Raw genomic sequence first — 23,683 nt, 5'->3', positions numbered from 1 at the left:
CGTGGCCACCAGCAGAAAGCCCAGTCACCCGCGGGATAAAGATAGACCACCGCATACCTAGACGCCGGCCTCCCCGCGGCAGCCCGGGCAGATGTGGACGCCGGCTGCGGAAGCCCCAGCGCGACCCACCGGCCGGCTCCGGCCACCTCGGGGATGCGGGCGAAGGACAGAGACAATCGAACCGGCGAGCAGAGCAGCAGAGGGTCGATACTTACCCCTAGGCGCCTGCTCCGGATCCTCACGTACCCTTGCTTCACGATGTCGTTAAAATTGGAAGCCATCCCAGACAGCCAGCCGGTGACCCCCGTGGCCCAGAGCGCGCACCCCAAGGGGCTCCGGGAGGGCTTCGGGCAGGGGCAAGAGGAAGAGCGGGGGCAGAAAGTTGCAGAGGCGAAGCTGCTCGGCTGCGGCTCGGCCAGGCGTCAGGAGGCGCGCATCACTTTCCGAGTCCCCCAACCCTGAAAGTGGGCGGCCGGCTCGCAGCCACTTTGGGGAGCGCGGCGCGGGGAGGCGAGGCTGGAGCGCCGGCGTCAGCTGACTCCACCCCGGCCGGCCAGGGGGAGGAGCGCGCTGCCGAGGGATCCAGCGGCCTCTCGCGGCCGAGGAGGAGGAGGAGGAGGAGGAGGAAGAGGATGGAGAGGTGAGCGAGGGGGAGGGGGGCGAAGAGCAGGAGCCCTGCGGGTCCCGGCGCCGGCCGCGGCCACCCGCGAGCGGAAGCTCAGGCGCGCGCTCGCCCCCTCCCCCGCCCCGCCCCGCCCCGCCCCGCCCCGCCCGAGCGCGCCCCAGCGGCCCTCGCACCTTGCCCACTGCCTGCCCAGGCGACGCGCCCCCTCCTGTTGCTAGGGTGACTTATTTTAAGAGGAAATTTCACCCTTTTCCAGACGCCGCCATCCCCCCCTCTCCCTTCCCCAGAAGAGCTGACACTGGGTGCATTTGTCGGGGGAGGCAGGGTAGCCCTGGTTCGCCTTGACCTTGGCTGTTCGTCATGGCTTAAATGGAGAGCATCCTGCGGTTTCCTTGACGTCTAAGATCCAGGCTTTCGTGGTATGATTTGTCACGTTTGTCTCCTTTGATCCTGCCTTTCTCGCAGGACTGTAAGTTTTCCAGGGACCAAGACTTGGGCCTCATTACTGTCCCCAAAGCCTGGCCCTAGAGTAGGTGCTCAGTAGATTTTTAGTGGTCATCAAATGGCCACGTCGGTTCCAGGCACTGTTCCAAGCCCTTTGCAAGGATTAACTCATTTGAACTTAAACTGCCCGGCATCCTTTGAGGTAGGCACTCCCTGATCTAAATGCCAGGCCCATGTGATCTCCATCAGCAGAGCGCACCCTCCTAACATTAGCCATACTGTAAATATACCTGTAAAACAAATGAGATTTTCTGCTCACCAGCTCCAGGCTGAGATACATTCCTGGGGACATGTGTTGATCTCCGCCAACATTTACTGAACACCAGTCTGCTGGATATTGTGCTCAATTTGTCAAGGGAAGAATGAATTCGAGGCTAGCATCCATGTTTCACACAAACTGATGCTCAGCAGTGTAGGCCCTGGGACTTCTCCTGCGTCCCACACTGGGCACTCAGAGCCAGGAGTGGTGTGGCCCCCAGCTCTGCTCCCACACACTGTCCTGTGCCTCTTGAAGAGCAGGTGTCCTGGGGGAGGGAGTTACTACTATTTGGTCTCCAGGGAAGACCTTTCTCATTTGTGCTGCGCCCAGAGGCAAAGGAGATCTTGACAGTTAGACCATTTTTGTTCAGTGGAGGTGACCAAACCAAGGCTGAGTGACCTGTGGTCAAAGCTACTGAGAAAATGATCCATCCCTCTAGTGGATTATTTGGACTGATGACATAAAATGCTTTCAACACCAAGATTATAGGAGCTTCCCCTTCTCATCAGAAATGCAGGCTTTTAGACACCTGGTTTGGTGAGTGTCAAAGAAGAGACTTGCCCAATGCATCACAGGAGAACTGAGGCTAAACTGGGACAATCAAAAGGCAAATAATCTGACAGGGAGAACTTCGTTTTCACAGAATAGCAAACCATCTGCTCTGTCTTCACTTGCCCTTCTATGGAAAAATGATTCTTTAAATCTCTCACCAAAAGAAGAGAAAATGGTGAAGTCACTTGAAGAGCTGTTTTTGAAGGGTTAGAACTTAAAAAAAAAAAAAAAAAATACTATCCATGGTAGCCATGAGATAGAGGTGTTCGTGGAAGGAATATGTCAATCACATCATCCGTAGACCAAATCTACAGTATCATAGAAACAAAGGATGAAGAAATTAAGACATAAGGAGCTTGAACTGAATAGCTCACAATAATGGAAAAAATAACTGAGAAAAACAGGTCAAGGAATCCATCCCTTGATAGTTGATGTTGAGTATAATAACCATCCATAAATAATTAAACTAGAAATGAAGAAATTAGAATCAAACTAGTAAGAAACTAGATATGAGGAAACAACATTTTTTAATTTCAAGATTGAGTCCAGCATATGCATTTGTTTGGTAAAATCAAACTGATAATACATGAAAAATATAGACTGTCATATGCCAGTCACAGGACAGTGCCTTAGATTTCTTCAAATTATGCTACATGCCACGGTGATACAAAGGAAAAGGATCACAGAGATGCACCATATAGGAGTGCTCATCGAGTTGAGTTGTATCATGCACACTTGCACAACTGCACACAGACATATAGGCACACAAAATTCAGTTTCACTAGAGATAAGTCTAACACAAAAATATTGCCATTTCAACCCCTGCGTTCATCCAATGACTGCATTTCTGTTTGCATCCTCAGCATCTGGATTCCCTCCATCTAATAATGGTAGCCATTTTGATTTTGAGCATTGCCTTCCTTATGACACTTGGTGGTTGGTTCAGACATGGACATGTGGCATGGCTCAGGTTAACGACTGACAGTTAATTGGGTTACTGTAGCTGAGTCCTGGGACACAGACTCCCTCCATTGGTTAGAATGCAGCTGGGGTGGGAGCAGCCCAGGAGCTACTGGCTCCATCACGAGACGGTAGGGGAGGACTTATCCAGGAGCAGGAGCTCACAGAAGAAACAGAATGAAGAACTAAAGAGAAGCAAACCAAGCCCTGGTGACACCATTAGAAGCCCAGGAACATCTTATGTTGTTGAAGTAGACACAAAGCTGGCATAACAACTAGACCCCAAATACAGTGCCTTCAGTTGCACTAAGAGTTGACTAGTTTCTCATGTAACAGTCCAGGCCGGACAGGGAGGACGCTTGCTCCATAAGGTCCAGGGACCAGGCTTATAGGTCAGCCTGCTTCTTAGGATGTGATTTCCACCCTCCAGCTAATAATGTCCCAAGAAGGGGCAAGAGAGCGGGCAGGGAAAATAACCTCCCAATGAATGTGATTTAGATGTTGCAAACATGTCTTTCTCTCATATCCCACGGACCACTATTTTACCACATGGCCACATCTCCATCCAAGGGAGACTGGAGAGTGTTGCCTCCATTTGGCAGGGTTCTAGAATGACAAGAACAAAATGAGTTGCAAACGGGTGGGTGGGTGAGCTGAGCTTCCACGCATGGGACCTTGAGAGTGCACAGTACCTGAAATCTCACATTCTGGGTTCTTCACTTACCTCATGCGAGTGCTGGCCCTGATACCACCCTGTTATGAAAATATTAAACAGAAATGAATGTGTGTTCAAAAGAAAATACAGAGAGCCATGCTCTTCTGTGTGGACATCTTGTTGATCTGACACAAAATGGTATCCTATACCAAGTCAGAACCCTCTCGGCGTAGCGCTGCGAGCCAGAAGCCAGTGCAAGGCTCACTCTGCCCACCACCTTCAGAGCAGAAGTCTAGTCCAAACGTGTAAACCACTCCTGCCCTGCCCTCTTTATTCCCCTCGACCCACTCTTATTATTCTTGTTATTACTATTATAAATAGCATTGAGCAGCTCTGGGCAAAAAATTATACCCAGAAGTCCAGAGGCTTCTGCGCTTTCCTGGAGCAGGTGACAGGCTCTCAGTCTCTCACACTTTGCCAAAGGAGTCTGTATTTTCACCAAGTGCCACAAAGCACTTAGGCTGAGGCTGGCACAGCACTTGTCCAGTTCCTTACCAAAAATAACTTCAGCGTTGGCCCCACCGCCTGCTGCTGCCAGCAGGAGGGTCACAGAACCATATGCAACCTTTCCTCTAGCGAGTTGCGGCTGCACTCATGAAAACAGTTTGACTGTCACCAAAGAGGGGGTGTCACTCCATGCAGGGACTTGCCTCCTCCAGCCCTCATCCAAATAAAGGAGAAGGACTGGAGCGTGACACCAAGGGAAACCTGGATCAGGTGTGCTTCCCTGACCCAGTTTCTCCTGTCCTACACTCAGCGTGAATTTATTGAGTACATGCTATGGGCAGGGATTGCACACAATATACTTATACACACACACACACACACAGATAAATAAGGTTGCGGTTCCCATAGAGCTTATATCCCAGTGGAAGCAACAAAAATAAAGAAGTAAATAAACAACTTGAATAGCTACAGGCGGTGATGGACAGGCAATCAGAGGTGTGCTGTACAGAGAGCAGCAATAAGGAAAATTTATTCTTTTTTTTTTTTTTTTTTTTTTTTTCACTAAGCCACAGTCCAACCCTTTTTAAAATATTTTCCTTAGAGGCAAGTTCTTACTGAGTTACTTAGGGCTTCACCAAGTTGCTGAGCCTGGCTTTGAACTTGCGATCCTCCAGTCTCAGCCTCCTAAGCCACTGGGATTACAGGCGTGCGCCACTGTGCCCAGCAAGGATGACTTATTCTTCATGCTTATGCTGAGTATTTTAAGTCTAATTTTTGGCAGGAGATAATAGAGGAGGGGGCAGGGAAACTTTTTCCAAGGAGATGACCTTTAAGCTGCGATAGGATACATGAGAAGGAAATGTCAGGGAAGTGCGGTCCAGCTGCAAACAGTGTTGTGTGAGGCGGGACGCAGGGAAGGGCGCAGGCAAGGCCAAGGAGCTGGGGCAGGGCAGTAGGTCCACGCCCAGAGAGGAGGGAGCAGGCGAAACAGAGATCTAGAGGTAGAAAGGAATAGCCCAGCCTCTGACCTTGAGGGCCACAGCAAGGAAATTGTGTCATATTGAGAAGGAGGAAAGCATGAAGGGGCCTCTGATTTATATGTTTTAAATATTGTCCTGTCTGATGAATGTTTTAAAAATGAATTAAAGGAAGCTGGAAAAGAAATGGGTGATCATTTAAAAATCAACTTCTGAGATGACCCAAAAACCTTTAGAAAAAGAGAAACAAAACTGCTCATGAGATTGTGGGTTCAGGGCAGCTGGAAGAACCGCTCTGAGCAGAGCGGGAATGGCTATGGAAAGCAGAGCCTCTGACAAGTGCTCACCTTCGTCCTCAGCCATTCGCGATCTCTGAGTGCATCCCAAGACGCATCCATCCAGTTAGGAGCCCTGCACCACAGCCTTGCTCCTGGAGAACCCACAGGAAGTCTTCTGTACTCCTGTTTTGCCTTAGGGCTGATGCCCTAAGGCAGCAAGTGTGTGAAACTTTGCTACTCCTCTCTCATAGGTTCCCTTGCAGTCTGACTATGCTTTCCCCTGCCAACCCCAGGACCCCAGAGTCCCCGGACTATGTTGGGTTCCATCGCCCTTCCAGGCATCTTCTCCGGGCCATCCACTCTGACAGCCTGCTGTTTCCCTGTGTGTAGAACTGGCCAGAGAAAAAGCCCCCATGACAGCTTGTTCCCAGGGCAGCTGCAGTCCTGAGCTCTGCCACAGCTGGGCACCTAGCCCCCCCTGGGTCTCACCTTTAGGCACTGTCCTTCAGTCTGCTTAAAAACTAATCCCTTGCTGAAAGGCAAAGCTGAGCTCCCCTGGCCACCCTTCAGGTGCAGACCACCAGCTCTTGGCCAAGAAATATTCCTTCTTTGATCTCTTGAACCACCAGGTTGTATTGTGGGAGACGAAATGTTGGTAAACTTTTTTGTTGTTGTTCGGGCAATTTTGCAGAGATGGTCTAGCACCGTGCTTTAGAATGTTCGCTAAATATTTCCACCCCAGGCCCTTGAGGCTTTTGCTAAGGCAAAGTCAACAGGAAGTCACCTTTGCCATTCTGTTAAGAATCCAAATCACAACCGTTAAAACACATGAAAAGATACCAGTAAATGCTCTCTGAGCTCCAACTCGAGCCAGACACGCTAGAAAGGGGAGCAGAGAGAGCAGCTAGGCAGAGAGTAGACTTTCTGTCTTCTTGGGGTTGGCCCCCAGTGGGAGGTCACAAGGAAGGCTGGCTTGTGGAATCGGGAGACCAGAAACAGGGTGGTGGTAGATGAGGTCAGAGAGAATAGGAGTTTCTTATACATCTTTACCAGTATGTTATTGATTGTCTAGGACAGTCCCTTTTTAAAATAATGTGCCTCTAGTGTAGAGAACAGGTTGTATCTTCACTAAAATATTAGCAATGCTAATGATTTGTTGTCAAGAGTAGTGGAGATTTTCTTTTTATCCTGTGTGATTTTTTTTTTTTTTTTAAATAAATACCAAGGCCACTTTAAAAAAGTCAGAATGACTGCTTCTTTCTGCATGGGTGAATCTCGCATCTTAAGTTTTATATAAATCTAAGGACACAAAAGCACACACAGGCCTCTAGTGAACTCGATTGTGATACCCCAGACTCTCCCCGAGTTTCTTTCTAGTGAGAAGAGCCCTCTTCCCTGTGGGTCACTGCAAAGCTAACTCAAGGAAATCTAGGCCAACACCAGGAAAGATGGGAAACTCACTGGGTCACAAAGGCATCCCGACAAGCCCTTTCTCAAAACACAGCAAGTGGCGTTGCTGTGCGTTTAGAAGTCAGCATCACAGAGACTACAGGGGCAGTTCCAGGCTCACCAGTGACTTGGAGCAAGCTGTAAAATTTCTCCCTGCCTTGTAACCTCTTCTGGAAAACCAAGATAAATGGGACCAGCCCTCCTGGTGCAGTCTCTTGAGGTCCTTGGATAAAATGTGCCCACGTTCAAAGCGGTCCGCCAGGTTAGTTAAGCCTTAGGGTTCCCCAAACCTGGTGACGTTCTCCACCTTCCACAGCCAAGGCCCCTGAAACCCACCTCTTCCATGACCTGTCCAAAGACTGAGATGGAATCAGGGGCAGCAGGAGAATGAATCCCTTGCACAGGTATCAGGGTGCAGCACCCCAGAAGCAGCTTTCCAAGTTCACTTTGAAAATACCTTGTCTTCAAGGGACTGCAAAATGCGGGCCATCTGCAGTACAGTGGAGGTCTGGCCGGAAGGGAGAAGGCTGCTGTGTGTGGGATGGATCGAGAACCCAGGACCCTGCACTGAACAGGTAGGAAGCCACCGAGGCCATGCAGCCTAACCTTAACATGTCTAGAAGCAAATTCAGGCTGCCTGCCATTATCTCCTTCTAATATTTCCCATCAGACCACTGGTAGATTTTTAGCTGAAATATCATGAATCTCAGACACCAGAATAAGAGCCAACACTTTCAAGGGTGCAATTTATGAATTTTAACATGCACCCCCATTTATGCACTAAGGAACAGAAAACTACCAACTGAACTTTTCATGTTAATGAGCAGTGACACTTTTAAAAAAATAGCTTTATTGAGATATAATAGAATTCAATGATCTGCACATACATAAAGGGTAACTTTGTCTAAGTTTTGACCTAAGTATAGCTTTGAAATCATCACCATAGAAAGTTAGTGAACAGACCCGTCCCTCTCCAAAAATTCCATCCTCCTCTTAATCCTTCAACCAACTCACTAACTTCTAGGCCCCAAGCAACCACAGATGTGCTTTCTATCATTATAAATTACCTATGCAGTTTCTTGGTTTGTCTATAAATAGAATCCTACATATATATTCTGTTTGGTTTGACTTTTTTCAATCAGCACAATTATTTCGAGATACATCTAGGTCATGGAATGTATCAGTAATTCATTTATTTTTCATTGCAGAGTTGGTAATCCGTGTGTGTCTGTACCTTAACTTGTTCATCCTCCTACCCACTGATGAACTTGAGGGTTGCTTACAGTTTGGTTATTACAGATTAAACTGCTATGAGCATTCAGATTCTAACCCTTGGTCAGATTCATGCTTTCTCCTCCCACAGACGAATACCTACCTGTACAATGACTGGATCACACGGTAGTTTGTGTTTTACAAGGAATTTGTTCATTTCATCAAAGTTGTTCAATTTATTAAATTGATTCCTAATGTTTTCTTATTATCTTTTTGATGACTGTAGAAACTTCAGCTCTATAATTCCTGATACTGAAAATTTGGTTGTCTCTTTTCTGAAGCAAACTGGCAAGAGGTTTACCAATTTTATTTATTTCCCCCCTCAAAAAAACAACCCCAGTTTTTCATTTCATTGATTTATCCAGTTGTTTTTCTTTTCTATTTTATTAATTTCCACTCCTCTTCATTTCCTTTCTTCTGTTTACTCTCTGTGTCTTTTGTAGCTTCTTAGCATGGAAGCTGATCTGATTGCCTCCATTTCTTCTTCTCTGATATTGATGTGTAGCGCTATGAATTTTTCTACAATTGCTGCTTTATGGGTAGACAGCAAATTTTAATATGTCATATGTTCACATTTTAAGTTCAAAATATTTTCTATTTTGATTTCTTCTTTGACCCTTGAGTGACTTAAAATACGTTATTTGGTTTCAGGATTTTCCTTCTCATTTAACCCCATCATTGTCAAAGAAGATAAGATGTATATTTGAGTCCCTTTATGTTTATTGAGAGTTGTTTTATGGCCCAGAGAGTATGGTCCATATATTTGACCACATGGTTAGTGGTTTTCTGTCTTCTTTCTCTGTCAAATATTGAAAGAGGAATGAAGTTGCTGGCTATAATCATCTGTATGCTCTCAGCTCTTTTTGTTTCACATATTTTGAAATGTTCTCATTAGGTACATTGCACTTAGGATTGTAGGTTCTCTTGATGAACTAGCCCCTTTATTTCTATCCCTGCCCCGAATCTCCAGAATCTACTTTGATGAACATTAATATAGTCACCTCAGTTTTTTTTCAACTTTCATACATCTTTATGAAGGTTAGCCTTCATACATCTTTATTTTAATCTATTTGTGTCCTTTTATTGAAAGTGGATTTTTGACTTTTTATAGGCAGTGCATACTCGTCATACTATCTGACAATTCTTCCATTTAGTTGAGATGCTTAGACATTGTAATTTAATGTCACTCTTGACAGCTTTAAGTCTGTCCCTCTTGCCATTTTTCCCCTTTATTCTAGCTATTCTTCCCCTCTATCCCTTTTCTTGCCTTTTTTATTACTTTAATATTTTTTATGATTTCTTTTTATTTCCTTTGATGGCTTATGAGCAATAAATATCGATCTTGTTATTTCAGTGTCCACCTCTCTCCTTTAGCTGGAAATAAATATGTCTCACACTGGTCCAAGGCCTGTCCCTCCTTTCACAGCCTCCTAGGAAAGGAGGGTCAGGGCATGACCATCTGTGCTTGGCCTCTATAAAGAGAAAAGGAATACTGGGAAGGGTTTCGGAGGGCCTGCTGACAGTGCCAGTCTCTTCCAAATCAGGGACCGCCACCACATCTGTCCATTTGTTAGACCCAGATAACCTAGGAACCATCCTCCGTACCTGCCTCTCCTTCCATTGCCACAAGTAAATGTCACCAACTGCTGTTCAAAAACTCCTTAGACACTTGCGCTTCCCTGCGTTTTCATTTGCTTTACCCCTGACCAACACCACATCCCTCCCCTGGACAAATAAAGCCCTCCTTACTAATCCAAGGCGCCCAGGCTATTCTCCTTGCAGCTCCCAGCCATCTTTCCAACACGGCGTCTAACACCTCCCCATGCTGTTTAAACCCAGAGCCTTGGACCTGGACTCCCTGCTCGGAGCACAGGCTTCTCCCTGGCTGTTGGAGGGCATCTTCCTCCTCTCAGCTTTGGGCTTCCTAACTCCAGCCCCACTGGCCTTCCCTCAGTCACCAGTCCCTGCACCTCGGGGAGCCTGTGGTGACGACTCGGCTGCCTTCAGGACAATCTTTGGTGACAGCCTCCATCTGCCTCATCTTTACTGGTGCTGTTCACACCCCTCACACTTCCCTTAGGCCGCCTCCTGCCAAAGATGGCGAGGCAGGATTGCTAAGGCTTCCGTTTCTGCCAGACTCAGGACTGTTCTACGGGGCAACTTTGATAGGGATCCCCTCCAGCTGAAGGGTTCTCAGCTTCTGCTGAGGTCTGAGGCTCTCCTTACCCAGTCCATCCTTTTTCCTCTCTGCCTCTTCCCAGAAATCAGATCTGAGGCTGATCCCAGTCTATTCCTACCTGCTTCCTGGGATGGTTACTTTCAAATGCCAACTTCAGTAGGCCTTGAGGTGCTTAGACATTTGGTTAAACACTATTCTAGATGTGTCTGTGAGGGTGTTTCCGGATAGCGTTTGAACAGAGGCATGTGTGTCTGTGCATCTGTGTGTGTGTGTGTATGTGTGTGTGTGTGTGTTTTACTGGGGTTGAACTCAGGACCCTGCACATGCTATACCAGTTGCCACTGAGGTACAACCTCTGAGATAACATTTGGATCCACAGTGTGACTAAAGCAGCTTGACCTTCCTAATATGGATGGACTTTATCCCTTGAGTTGAAAGCTGCATAGTACAGGAGGACAAAGTTAGGGGGAACTTCTGCTGGAGCTACACCAACAGTTCTCCTGAGTTCCCAGCTTGACAACTGGATGGTTTGGTGCTTGTTGGTCTCTGTAATCATGCGGCCAATTCTTCACAATAAATATAAATTTGAGCAAGTATAAATATCCTATTTGTTCTCTTTTTTTTTTTCCTGGAGAACCCTAATACATTCCTTCACTTCGCAGGTGTTTTTCCCAATAGGTCCCTCAGATGTTTACCCTTGTCTTAGCCTCTGCTTCTCAGAAGACCCACAGCAGTGCCAGAGCATTTGTAAATGCTTCTCCCTATGTGTGCAAAACTCTTCTGTACTTACGTCACAGCCCTGATTTGCCTTTCCCACCATAGTCCAGGGGCCTTTTTTCATAGAAACTGATGTGAGGGGATCAACATTTCAGCTCAACACTGTGGTGTCCCCAGGTCTTCTCTCATGACACTCCCTCAAGACAGGTGCCATCTATGCTGAGTTAGTAACTTCCTGCTGAGTGGCTTTCTTCCTCTTTGTACTCCACTCCATGATTATTTGTCTGTTTATTGGTTTTCGTTGTGTTTTTGCCTCACTACGATGTCGCTAAACCCTGGGTGCCTGGCACATATGGCGTTCAGGAAGTACTTGGTCAGTCAGTGACTTTGTTCTGGAGACTATTTTTATCTTAGAATAAATTCAAGAGATGAAATTTTGGAGTAAAAAGGCAAGATAATACTCCACATTAAGATTTTTCTTCTTGCCACAAGATTCTTCTCCTTGTTTCTGACAAAAATTTTTAAACAAAATTTATATACAATAATATACAAAGAAGTTGCATATGCCACGGACAAGTTTCAACATACATCTACCCATGTAGCCAAAACCTCAGCCCTTCTATAGAGCATTTCTGTTGGCCAGAGAGGTTCATCCTGCCCTCTTGTCCTGAGAACAATCACTATTTTAATTACTACAGCTATGGATTGATGTATATTTTGAAACTTTGTAGTACTGAAATCAATCTAAATTAAATCAACAAGTTATTCCTTTTTTTGACTTTTTTTTTTTTTAAAAAAAGCATGCTTTTGGGGCTGGGGTTGTGGCTCAGTGGTAGAGCACTTGCCTGGCGTGTGTGAGGCACTGGGTTCAATTCTCAGCACCACATATAAATAAATGAATAAAATAAAAGGTCTACCAACAATTTAAAAAAAAACATGCTTTTGAAAGTCATCCATTATTTCAATATCAGATTCCTTTTTATTGTTGTGTGGTGTTTCTGGGTTAATCAGCTTTTTGTCATTGTAACAAATACCTGAGATAAGTAACTGATAAAGAGAAAAGGCTTGCTTTGGCTCAGTTTTGGCACCTCCAGTCCATGATAAGTTGACCTCATTGCTTTGACCTTTGGTGAAGTAATGCATAATGGCAGACGGAGTGGTGGAACTAGCTACTCATCCCACAACCAGAGAGGGAGGTGAGGTTGGGGTCCCCCAATTCCCTCAAGGGTGTGTCCCCAGAGCCTTAAAGACCTCTGCATGGGCCCAACTCTTAAAGTGTCAGCCCTTCTTATAGCGGTAAAACACACTTCATTCAGATTTTAATTTTTGTATCTTTGAGGACACAGAGCAAACTTTTATGTGTTTCTCAGAGATCCCTAAACGACGGTCTCTTCATGAACACAGACCATGTTTTGACCTGGAGAATCCTTTACCAGGCATGACCCAATGGTTGCTGGATGATGCTGTCCTCACTCATAAAGCTTGGAAAATGCAAAAAATTTAAGCTAGTATAGTGAAAGCTATAAAAAGCACCCAGATTAAGAAAAACTTATAAATAACACATTTTAATTTTCTTTCATATTTATTTCAGATTTTTTTCTGTACCGGGGGTGGAACCCAGATCTCACCCATGTTAGGCAAGTACTCTACCACTGAGTTACGCCCCAAGCCTATGAGATCATTTTTAACAGAAGAAAGTTTCCAATAAAGTTGAAAACTCCCTTTATTCTTCCCTAGAATATTTCGGTTTCCCAAGCAGAAACCATAACAATGACTTCATGTCTACTTTCCAATGCAATAAACAAATAAAAATATATATGATTCATTCTTCATGCATTTAAAAACATGCTTCTAGACCTATTTTACTACAAACTTCCATTTCCCTCTCCTCATTTGGTGGAACTGGACAGGTTGTCCGCACATATCTAATTTATGTCATAGTCTCTCATATGACAATAACACATTCTATTGCATCTTTCCTCATTGATGGACATTTAAATTGTCTCCATTTTGTCCCTGTTACAAGCAGTAGACCATAAATTGTTATGCCTGAAAATGCAATAAGATCATCACTTCAATAACACCTTTCTAAAAACTATCTAAAACCACTGACAATCATTGATATTCATTATCAGAATTCTTAAAGCTTATAGGTGCTCCTGGGCTTTTTAAAAAATGAAATCGAATACTCAGAAGACTTTCTAAGGAACTAGAGCAATAAAAAAGTCTGTTTTGCAGAATCTCTGTGGAGAGAATCTAAACTAAACTTAATATAGTTTAAATATTTCTTTAATTCCCTCGGCAAGCTTCACACTTTACCTCTTACATCAGTCTATTTAAATAACTGTAAACGTGTAACTCTGAATGATAGAAGCAAAGATATTCAGAGCATCACATTAGTATGTTAGCTTACTGGAAGATAACATTCGATCTTCCTTTTGAAGTAGCCTCAACAAGGCATGTTTCACTGATGCACAGAAAAAAAATCCCCTGCCTCCTATGGCCTGTGAGGACAGATAGACCTGGGATCCTTTCCCCGATGTCACAGCCTTTCATTCACCATTACCCCATCACCAAAGCCTTCTTTCCATTTCTGAAACACACCCACGCACCCCCACCCCAGCCTCTCCTCTTTCACAGAGCCTCCCACAACTGATCCATGTCATTAGATCTCAGCTTGTGTCACTTCCTGTGAGAAGCCGCCCCTGACCTCTGAGTCCCAATTAGGACACTCTCTGCTGACCACTTCAAATTCAGAAAATGTAAAAGGAGAATTTTATTTTGGGTCTTAGAAATTGCAATTTAGGAGACGCGGGTTCAGGTAGCTCTAAGTTGGTCTTCTGAAAGAGGCAGGGAAAGCAGGAGCTTATATGCAGGAAAGGCTCTTAAATTATTACAAAGCAATTAGAATTGTTTAAAGAGAAATTCCTGTTGACACCAAAACAGAATGCAAGGGCTAAGAGATCACAGAATCTAGAAAAGAACGCATGTATTAAGCAAAAATGTCCATAAAACAAGAGCGCCTAACCTCCTTTAAGGCATCTTGAGTTTCTGGGAAAAGTGCAATGATCTGGTCATTCTAGATGTCTACAGTCAGGGTGGAGGAGACCAAAGCTCTCAGACCCAGCAGCAGCTTGAGATGTGCCTGAGTCTTGCTTCCTTCACGCCCCAACTCCATTTTGAAGAGCTTACTTGGTGCTGCTCTCATCCTCCTTTTCCTTTTCCAACAAGTTAGTCTCATGGAATGGTGCTTCATATTTTTCAGAACACTTACTACAAACTGAAATGGGCTTGATTAGTGATGTGCTAACCTTCTCCTATTTGTTTTCTGTCCCCTTTAGACCAAGCATGAATAGGGAAGGGACATTTCTGACAGGTCCACCTGAGTCTCATTGCTTAGGACAATGCAGATTACAGCTGAAGGAAGGAGGGAGGGAGGGAGGGAGGGAGGGAGGGAGGGAGGGAGGGAGGGAGGGAGGGAGAAAACTAAAGAACTACACACCGGGCCACAGGTCCTGAGATGCTGAATAGATAGTGGAACCAAGATCATGTCCATATCATCATCTCACTTAGAACTTTGTCCAGAGAAGGTCAGGACACATGACCCCTAAATATGACTGGAGGAACCGAGAATGTGCCACCAGAATACATTTCTTTGGCATATGTTGAGCTGAATATTTGGAGAAACTGCAGACACAGGAGGACCTCTGAACAGCTGCCCTTTTGTAAAAGCAACGTATGTCTCTAAAGGAAAGTGATGTTAGGGAAGTATTATGGGGAAGAGGCCCCCATGGAACAAGGTCTCTGAACTGAGAGACTTTCTCCTGCACAGCAGCCCAGCCTCGGTTCACCATGCATTCACTCCCCTGCTCTAGAGTGACTTATGTCCTTGTCACCACCACCCAGGAGCCCCAGGCCCCTATTCCTTTCTCTATCTCAGGATGATACATAAGCTTCAACCATCTGGCCCTTCTTCGAGCCTCCTATGTTACAGGGTTTCCACTCATATGTATGTAACTACAATAGTTTTTCTCCTCTTACTTCACCCACTGTCAGTTTATTTCATGGACTTGATTACAGAACGCTCAGAGGGTGGAGGGCAAGTTTTCTCTCCCCTATGTTACACAGAGAGGCCAAGAAGAACCTGAACAGAGAGGCCTTGCTGACTTCCCCCAGTTATCCCCATGAGCTCCTACCCGCTTTTGCCCTGTTTTATTTCTGTAACTGTTCACTCTCGATCAGAACCTTTAAAAATACACCCTTTCCTGTTTCTTTGGATCATCACTTCTAAAGGCTCCTAAGCCACATAAAACTGCATGAATTTGTGCTTCTGTTCATTTGTCATTTGCTCTTGGGTGTCAGCCATGAAGCCTGCCATGGGTGAGGGAGACACTGCTCTTTCTCCTCTTTCTGTGAGATCTAGAAATGCTTTCTGTCAGGATTTGTCAGGAACCCTGAATTCTCGCACCTACTTCCTCTTCTTGGACCACACGACCCTTACTGAGGTTCAGAATGGCACCCCTTTTGACTGCTGTCCCACATTTGATCTGGAAGGCCTTTCCTGACACTGCTGCAACCCGTCCTCAAACTACCTTTTCCTTCTCTCTGCAAACCTGCATGGCAGCAGAAAGGTGTGTTGCCGTTGCTCACAGGGCCATAATAAAAGTCTGCTTAGCAGGAGAAAAGCATGACCAGCTAATGTCATCGAAGCTCCTCGCGGCACGGGTACAGACCCAAAGACCCAGTGCAAACTGTTCTCATGCTTAGTTTGATGAAGCATGGGCAGCCATACGGCGATGAAACACATAATGGACATTACCTAACGGTCATAGACTGGGGGGACCCAGCAAGCCCGTCTGCGCCGTAGTTTGGCCTGTCCGTGTAGCTGAATCCTTTCTGAATCCTCCTGGGAATAAGCAGGACACTCTGGAATGAGGGTCTTCAAGGGAGGGACAGAAAGGAGAGAGTGACCTTTCAAGGTGTTAGAATTGGCTTTGAGGAGAGGTTCTGGTGTCTAGGCCCTTCGTGGGGGAAATCCCAGGCAAGAGAAGGTCAGAGAGGCCTTCTTTAGAGTCCTTCAGGATGCCAATGCCTTTCAGCATGCCAAAGTGTCATATTCTGGGTTATTTTGTTCTGAGCCCTAACACCTACATGGCCCATATCCATACCTCACCCCCACTCATTCACTCGATAACTGGCATCTCTTGGTCCCCTTACCCCCAAATCATCCTTAATTCCTCTTCTTCTCATATCTGCTCTCCCCAACACTTTTCGATTTATATATTTTAAAACCCTTTTATTTTGTGCATAATGATACATTGCTATTTTTTTCACTGATTGGTATATCATAAAACTAACAAGAACTTCTTTTACAATATTAATAATTTGGGGTTTGAATTTGAATTTTTAATATTAATATAGCTTCCCCTCTTAATGTTGTGGTGATAATCTGACATATCATGCCCCATCCTTTATTTTTAGTCTTCAGGTGTCATTTTAAAGTATGTTTGCCTTCCATTAGAATATTGTTATGTGTATTCTTTCACTACATAGTTTAATCCATTTTCGTTTTTAACATTCATTGGTATATTTGGTCTTCCTCCTACTCTAATTTCTGTTTTCTGATTTTAAGCTCATTTTTGCTTATCATCTTTCTCCTTTTTCATATAAAAACTATGTTTTCTTTCTAACTGTTAATAATGCTTATGTTTAAAAAAAACAGTATGGACAACTAATACTATCTCCATTCACATCACTTAATCATATTAACATAACTTTATGATATACATTATACTTCTGGGCAGCAAGTTTTTGCTTCAAAATGAAGTTACAAATAACTTCTGTGTTTGTTTCAGGAACTTCCTGGAAATCTCTTTAGCTGAGCAGTGGTGTTCTCTTCAGAATCAGGAACAGTGGTCTTTCTTTCTCTCTATGAAATGCCAGTTTCTTCAAGTGCATTCACCAAATTGTTGTTTATTCTTTGAAGATGAACCTCAAATGTTTCATCTCTCCCCGTCCATCAATTCTCAACTCTTATCATACTAACTGCCAAATCCCAGTCAGGTGTTTGCATTGACCCCCCTTATACCAGACCACAGACCTAGTACTGTCACTGTAGGTGTGGCCCATGTGTGACTTTCCCATTGGGGATGTTACTGTGACTCTGTCCCTACTTACTGCACACATAGCAAACCGGTTTTGTTTGACCTACAGGCTACTTGGTGATCTCTTCAGGAGTCAGCTGGCAACTCTCTCATGGAGACCCACTCAGAACCTGAGTCGGCATGATGATTATTTTCAGCTAAACACATTTGAGATTGAACAGATTCAGGGAAAATGAAGCAATCAACCCAGCCTTCTGAGAAACAAGGCTACCCTGAATTCTTCTTTATAGTAGATCTGTTTCCTTGAGGGAGAAACTGAATGAGGGAGATGATTTCTCTGGGGAAGTTTCACAGTCCAAAAGAACATGGATGTTCTTCTGGGACCTGTGTAGACAACCAGTGTCACAGATTGTCCTCCCTCCCAATTGTTCTCCTGAAAACCCACTTATCTTTCCAAAAAGTTATTTGTTTCCCCTTAATGGCCTTTCTTCCCTTTCCTTCACCTATTAGGATGGTGTAGGAGTCTGAAATTCTAGCCCCCCTTTAAGTTATTTACCACAGAGTGTGCCTGCAGGTGTGTGCCTTACACACACAAATATTGGACTTTTCCCTTCTGTTTTTCTGCCTCGTTAGTTTAATTCATAGACTGGTGACTGAACATAAATGTCAAGGAAAAGGCTTTATTTCTTCACCCATATTATTCTTAATTTTACACCCCAGACAGCTGATTTTATAATTTTATGAATATATTTAAATTTATTTTTCATGCTTATGTCAAAAAACCTTAGTCTAATTCTTTGTTGAAGATGAAAAATTAAGCAGTTTCTATCTCCCCTTGAGCCTACCTCTTTTCTGGGTTTTGCTTATATAAGATATGGAATCACAATGATGAAGATGATAATGATTTTACATCACACTTGCTTTCTCATTAGTTATTTTTGACATTTGCATTAGGGTTTATAAGAATATAAACATCCACCATGGAAAAGAGCATCCTTTATATCAACCCCCATTCTACCTCTGTAATGATTCATATAGTCTAAGATTTTTGATCTATAGATTTATTGTTCATTTTTTCTTGTACTTTCTCATTCAAAAATTATTTTTTTAACCCATGTACCCTATAATCGATTATAACTAAGTTCTACTATTAAATTATGTCTCTCTTGATCACAGATTTTTTTTATGCTATGATTTTCCTTCTCTGGAATCCCTTGATGCATTCTTGTGAATAGCCAGAGAGTGTCTTTGATTTTATCCTCAGGAAATGTGCCCACATTTTCTTACCAGTAGAATGACCTCATAAGCTTAAATTCAAATCAGACGAAGGCCACGTGAGATCTCACAGTTCAACTGGACATCACTCTAAAGCTCTCTACCAGTGCTATGAATTCGAGAATATCTTAAAAATGGGCTCATCAAACTGACAACCTTTGTCCTTAGGCAGAAATGATATTTGTCTTTAAAATCCCATCAGAATCACAAATCCGAGTGACTGATGGGTCTGGGGAAATGACCCCCGGAGAGTGGCTCTTGGAATCTGAAGTTCAGCAGCTGCCTGCAGGTCCCTGTGAACTCCTTCCTCCGGTCTTCCAGGCACAGGAAGGGGCCTCCCAGAGCCCTTATGTGCCTAAACACCAAATGCCCCAAGAGGAGCACAAACGTCTTCAGTCTTCCTGCTGACATTTCACTAACCAAGGAAGATCACAGGCATCATAGAGGAAGACACCGAAGTCAAATACGACACGTAAAGCCCAGAGAAACTGTTCCAAGTTCTTCTGGTCCATCCTTGTCCTCTAAAAATTATCTGTGACTCCTCTAGAAGCGCCAGCAGCATACAGCCCTCACTGTCCTCTCCCATGAAGAGGGCATCAGTGACTCTTCCTTCTGTCACATCGCGATGGCTCCTGTGCTTAGGTGAGTCGATCGGCATGTCCTGGCTTTTCTTTGATGAGCTCTCCTTTGGCATTTTCTTTCAGTAGACTCAGTTCCTGAACCTGAAGACAACTCTGAACTTCCCCACGTTAGCCAGGACCTATATCCTGGGTTTCGAGGGAAAGCAAAGTCAAACCAAGTAAGCAACCTGGATGAGGAGTGTGGAGTCTGAGAGAAGACCCAAGCATTAGTGAATGGGTGTAACTGGAATTTGGGGAAATAGGCCAGTGGACCACATCCTGGAGTTGTGGCCACGTGACAAGGAAACCTGTTCCCTCCGTCCCAGCAGGGTAACCAGTAAAAGCCCAGCAGCGTTCTGGACCAAACCTCTGATCATGGACACACCAGTTAACTGGAAAGGGAGCTGCAGTCCTTCTGTGGAAACACATCTCTGATACTTTAAGATGAAATGGAAAAATGTTGAATAACAAAATCATAGTATTAATATTTCTTTATGAGTGATAAATTCATGCATATTTTAGGCACTTGAAACATTTTAAGAAAATGAAAAATTCTCATACTGTTACAAGTTTAAATACTAGTAAATGAAAAGACTTGGTAAATATTCAGGAAGCCTGCTTTTACTAATTCACGCCTTTGGGATACTCTAGTAAATACATTAAACTTATAAAAACTGTTGAAAATGTTTGAAGTATTATAAAAGGAACCAAATATTTGTCAAACATCCTTAAAAGTGATTGCTAATATTTTCTGGATTTTCAAATAGAATGATAAATTTGTGAACTACACTTTAAAAGTTAGTTTTACATTTGTAACTTTAGTAAGTCAAGTGATAATTTATTAACTTAATAAATTAAAAATCACCATGTAGTTTAATCAATTAATCATTGAATTCATTATTTATTATTATTTAATTTATTGACTTATTATTTGGTTCATTGGTAATAAATTAGCATGAATTATTACTAAACGATCATTTTAAAGCTTCCTGAATAATTTTTTTCTTATGTCCTATCTATCCATTCTTGAGGACACCATGAAACCTCACATAAATGAACCCTCCTTTCATCCTGCTCCATGAAGCAGTTATTTAACTATTAAACAGACTTATTAAGTGCCTTCCACTGTCTATGCAAGGGGCAAGAAGCTTGGGACATAGTGAGAAAAAAGGTGGGTTACTAGCAATATGGTTACGTGGACACGTTTGTGTCTCTGTACATTTTAACCACAGTTAGTTAAGGTGATTGCCTCCCTTCCCTCCAACTACCTGTTTGTTTCTTTTTTGCTTTTCTAGGTGGTGATGGAGAATTCCTGGGACTGGCTGAGGGAAACATGAATGCAGGACACGTGGATTTGGTTTTTGTGGGATATACTTATGGATCATGATTGCTGACATGTCCACTGAAGATTTTGCTCACCATTGTGGTGTAGGAGTTGCTCCCTGAGAGGTTCTCAGTGCCTCCTGGGGTGACTTTCCTGGCACCATGACCCAAAGATGAGAGGACAGAACTGGTTTCAAAAGAGACGTGATCCTGACCCTGCGCATATGTGGGCTGTGGAAGGGAAGCAAGGCTGGAGTGTGCAGAGCTGGACACTAGCTACAGCCAACCCCAACACCAAAAACAAGCACAGCACCCCTGTGCCCAACATTGACTATCAGCACCAATCTTCTTGGTAACATAGCATAAGTGACAATAGATGCACCACACATCTCATCCCTCTTTCAGTGGGAATCGTGAGGACCAATTTCAAAATTCATGACTTTTATGATTTTAGACTTATTTCCTCATTCCTTTTTTAAAAATATTTTTTAAGTTGTTGATGAACTTTTATCTTATTCCTTTCTTTATATGCTGTGCTGAGAATCTAACCCAGTGCCTCCTATGTGTGAGGCAAGTGCTCTACCACAGAGTCACAACCTCAGCCCCTATTTCCTCATTCTTAACAAAACATTTGCTCTGTACTTAATTCTATATTCTTTATTTTGAATGCCTTTTCTTTTTTAAAGAGGGCTCTGATCATTGTAAAAGCTCCATGCAGAACCAGGATCTATCTCCAATAGTGACCCAAACAGCAGAAGTCCCTGAGTTCACAGAACTTTGTGCAGTGGGAAATTATCTATCCATCATCCTTGAAGAGTAATAGTGACATGTTTGAGCCCAGATATTTGCTGTAGGATCTTTCTTTTTTTCTTTCCTCCTAAATCTATAGTCCTCATTTCTGTTTAATTCTGGAGTTGAATATTGCAGGAGACTAGCACCATGAGGTACGGGGTGGGGGGGCACGGTATAAAAAGCTTTGCTTCAGTGGGTGAGTTCCACACTGTCTCTCACACTTCCTTCTTGGTTGTCAGAATCTGCCTTCGTTCTTTGACTGTGAGCTGTGTTGCAATTCAGCAAATTGTAGGTAACAGATAGACACACAAAGGGTGTCTTACTCTACAGAGGTTTAAATTGCCTTCTTTGCAATCCATCTCCATATCATTTACTAAATGATAATATTTAATAAAATATTTAGCATATCTTCATTTTGCTATCTACCTTGGAGTCAGAATTTTATCTCTTACTGAAAATTATCTTCCAACGATGGTCAGAGCTGTATAAGCACCTGTTTCCTCAAGGGAAGATTGGAGTTAGCCTGCTTACTGTCTCCTTATCTATCATTTGGTTTTCCCCTCTCGACATTTAATTGTTTTTCTTTATCCTTGAAGATATGAAATGTCATCAGAGATACATGTTATTAGTTTTTGGTCATATGGTGAACTGAAAAATATACCAGCCAGCCTCTAAGACAAAGAAAAAAAAATCATTCTGTTTACCTTATTGTTTTTGAACTCTCTGGTTTACTGGAATTTATAAATTTTATTAAATATTTTTAAAAATGCAGCAAACTATTGACTTTTACAGTTAAAAAAAAAAAATTGAACCACCTTAAAGTTAGACAGTGCCTGAGAGACATTGAACAAGCCCACATTCTTATGCATAATTATTTTACTTCATGCTCATCAGGCGTATTTTGATCTATTCTAGTGGCATTATTAGTATTATTATCTTGAATTTCAAGGATAAATAAAAATTCCGATGTGTAATAAGATGCTATTTTGGTCTAAGATTTGTTCTTCAGACAGACTGTTTGAGATGGCTGTAATATCGTCCACAAAGCTTCAGTGTCCTGTAATGATGCAGTTTATAGCTTTCTGAGGCCCCAAGAGTCACATACTCTGCATGCACAGACTGTAAGTTTAAAGGAGGGGGTGTTTATTTTTAGAAAAGATGCATTGCTTCAAGTGCTATTTCTCCTCATCTTCTCAAGACATTTTCTTTCTCATTTATTGCTTAAAATTCCCCTTCATAAAAAAGGAACTCTGTATTTTATTTCTGTGAGTCACATGACAAGTTAAGATACGTTGAGACCAAATCAATACTACAGATACCTGTGGAGGCAGTTGACCAAAATTTGGCACAAGCTACCTTGATGTTTTCCAGGATTCTGGAACCTCTCCTTGCTGCCAAACTTAATCATCTTTTTAAAATGTAAGTATGTCAAAAAGCCTTTAAACAATTTCTCTGAGACACGGTTTACTGTATAATGTTAAGTTGTAAAATAGAGGAAAAAATTTCTCAGAAGATTGAGCCATTAACATTTTATTTATTTTTATTTATTTTTTGGGGTACCAGGGATTGAGTCCAGGGGGGCATAACCACTGAGCCATATCCCAGACCTTTTATTATTTTATTTTAAGACAGGGTCTCACCAAGTTGCTTAGGCCTTGCTATGTTGCTGAGGCTGGCTTTGAACCTGCAATCCTCCTGCCTCACCCTCCCCAGCCACTGGGATTACAGGTGTGTGCCACTGCACCCGGCAAGCTATCGACATTTTAATAAGCAAAAATGTTAAAATAAATACATTATAAAAATATTTAATTATGAAGAAGGCTGAAGACTATCCATTAAACCAAAGACTTGCTCTCTGGGTGTTCAATTTTATCTCTGAGATTAAATTGATTTCAGTTTTCATATTTATATTTTTCTGTACTTTAAAATTCTATATGGCAAGCTCAGATTAATTTAAAACTAAAAAATGACAAATATTATCATTCTACAATAATTGTAGAATGATAATTATAGAATTATCAATGATAATTGTAGAATTCCTTAGCACAGCCTACCTCTCTGCCTTACACACCTTCCAAATGACACCGCGGTCACAGTCACGGAGAAATAATATGGAATCCATCTTCTGGGCTTTGCACGGTCACTTTATTTGCCTTTTCTTTTTTTCTTTCTTTTTGGTACCTGTGATTGAAATGAGGGTACTTAGCCACTCAGCCACATTCCCAGCCCTTCTTACTTTTTTATTTTGAGGTAAGGTCTTGCTCAATTGCTTAGGCCCTCACTGAGTTGCTGAGACTGACGTTGAACTTGCAATCCTCCTGCCTCAGCCTCCAGACCTACTGGCTTTACAGGTGCACCTGGCACCTTGCTTTTCTTTCTACCTCAAGGAAACTGTCCATAGTTTCTTCCAGGGGCATGAGCTGCAGCCCCAGTACTGTGGAAATACTTATGCAGTGGAACTGAACACACCCTGGTTTTTCTTCCCTTGCTTTCTCCACTCAGCTGTGGGCTCCTGGAGGCACCGACCATCTCTTATCTGTCTTTGCATCCCCAGTGTCTATCCCCAGTGTCCCTGCTGACATTTAGTGTGCTTTGGATTTGAACAACAAAGCCAATACAAGATTATGAGAGCTGT

General features: G+C 43.1%; 1 protein-coding gene and 1 long non-coding RNA gene across 2 annotated transcripts in view; one reads left to right on the top strand and one right to left on the bottom strand.

Moving 5' to 3' along the window:
- The window catches only part of DOK5 (docking protein 5), a 176,576-nt gene extending 176,083 nt beyond the window's left edge, over positions 1 to 493 (bottom strand). The window contains exon 1 of the mRNA XM_079127571.1: positions 216 to 493. Within this exon, the coding sequence (XP_078983697.1) occupies positions 216 to 281 (66 nt within the window). The 5' untranslated portion in view covers positions 282 to 493. The remainder of the gene's footprint in view (positions 1 to 215) is intronic.
- Positions 494 to 556: 63 nt separating this feature from the next.
- LOC306654235 lies at positions 557 to 22,009 on the top strand. Its single transcript, XR_013761913.1, has 4 exons — positions 557 to 640; positions 7,236 to 7,341; positions 16,790 to 18,955; positions 20,229 to 22,009. It is a non-coding gene; the product is annotated as an uncharacterized lncRNA (long non-coding RNA).
- The last annotated feature ends 1,674 nt before the right edge of the window (positions 22,010 to 23,683 follow it).

This window comes from Sciurus vulgaris (genome assembly GCF_902686455.1).
Source record: "Sciurus vulgaris genome assembly, chromosome: 2".
Lineage (NCBI taxonomy): Eukaryota > Metazoa > Chordata > Mammalia > Rodentia > Sciuridae > Sciurus > Sciurus vulgaris.
Note: the sequence above shows the minus strand (reverse complement) of the source record. Positions and strands in the feature narration are given on the sequence as shown.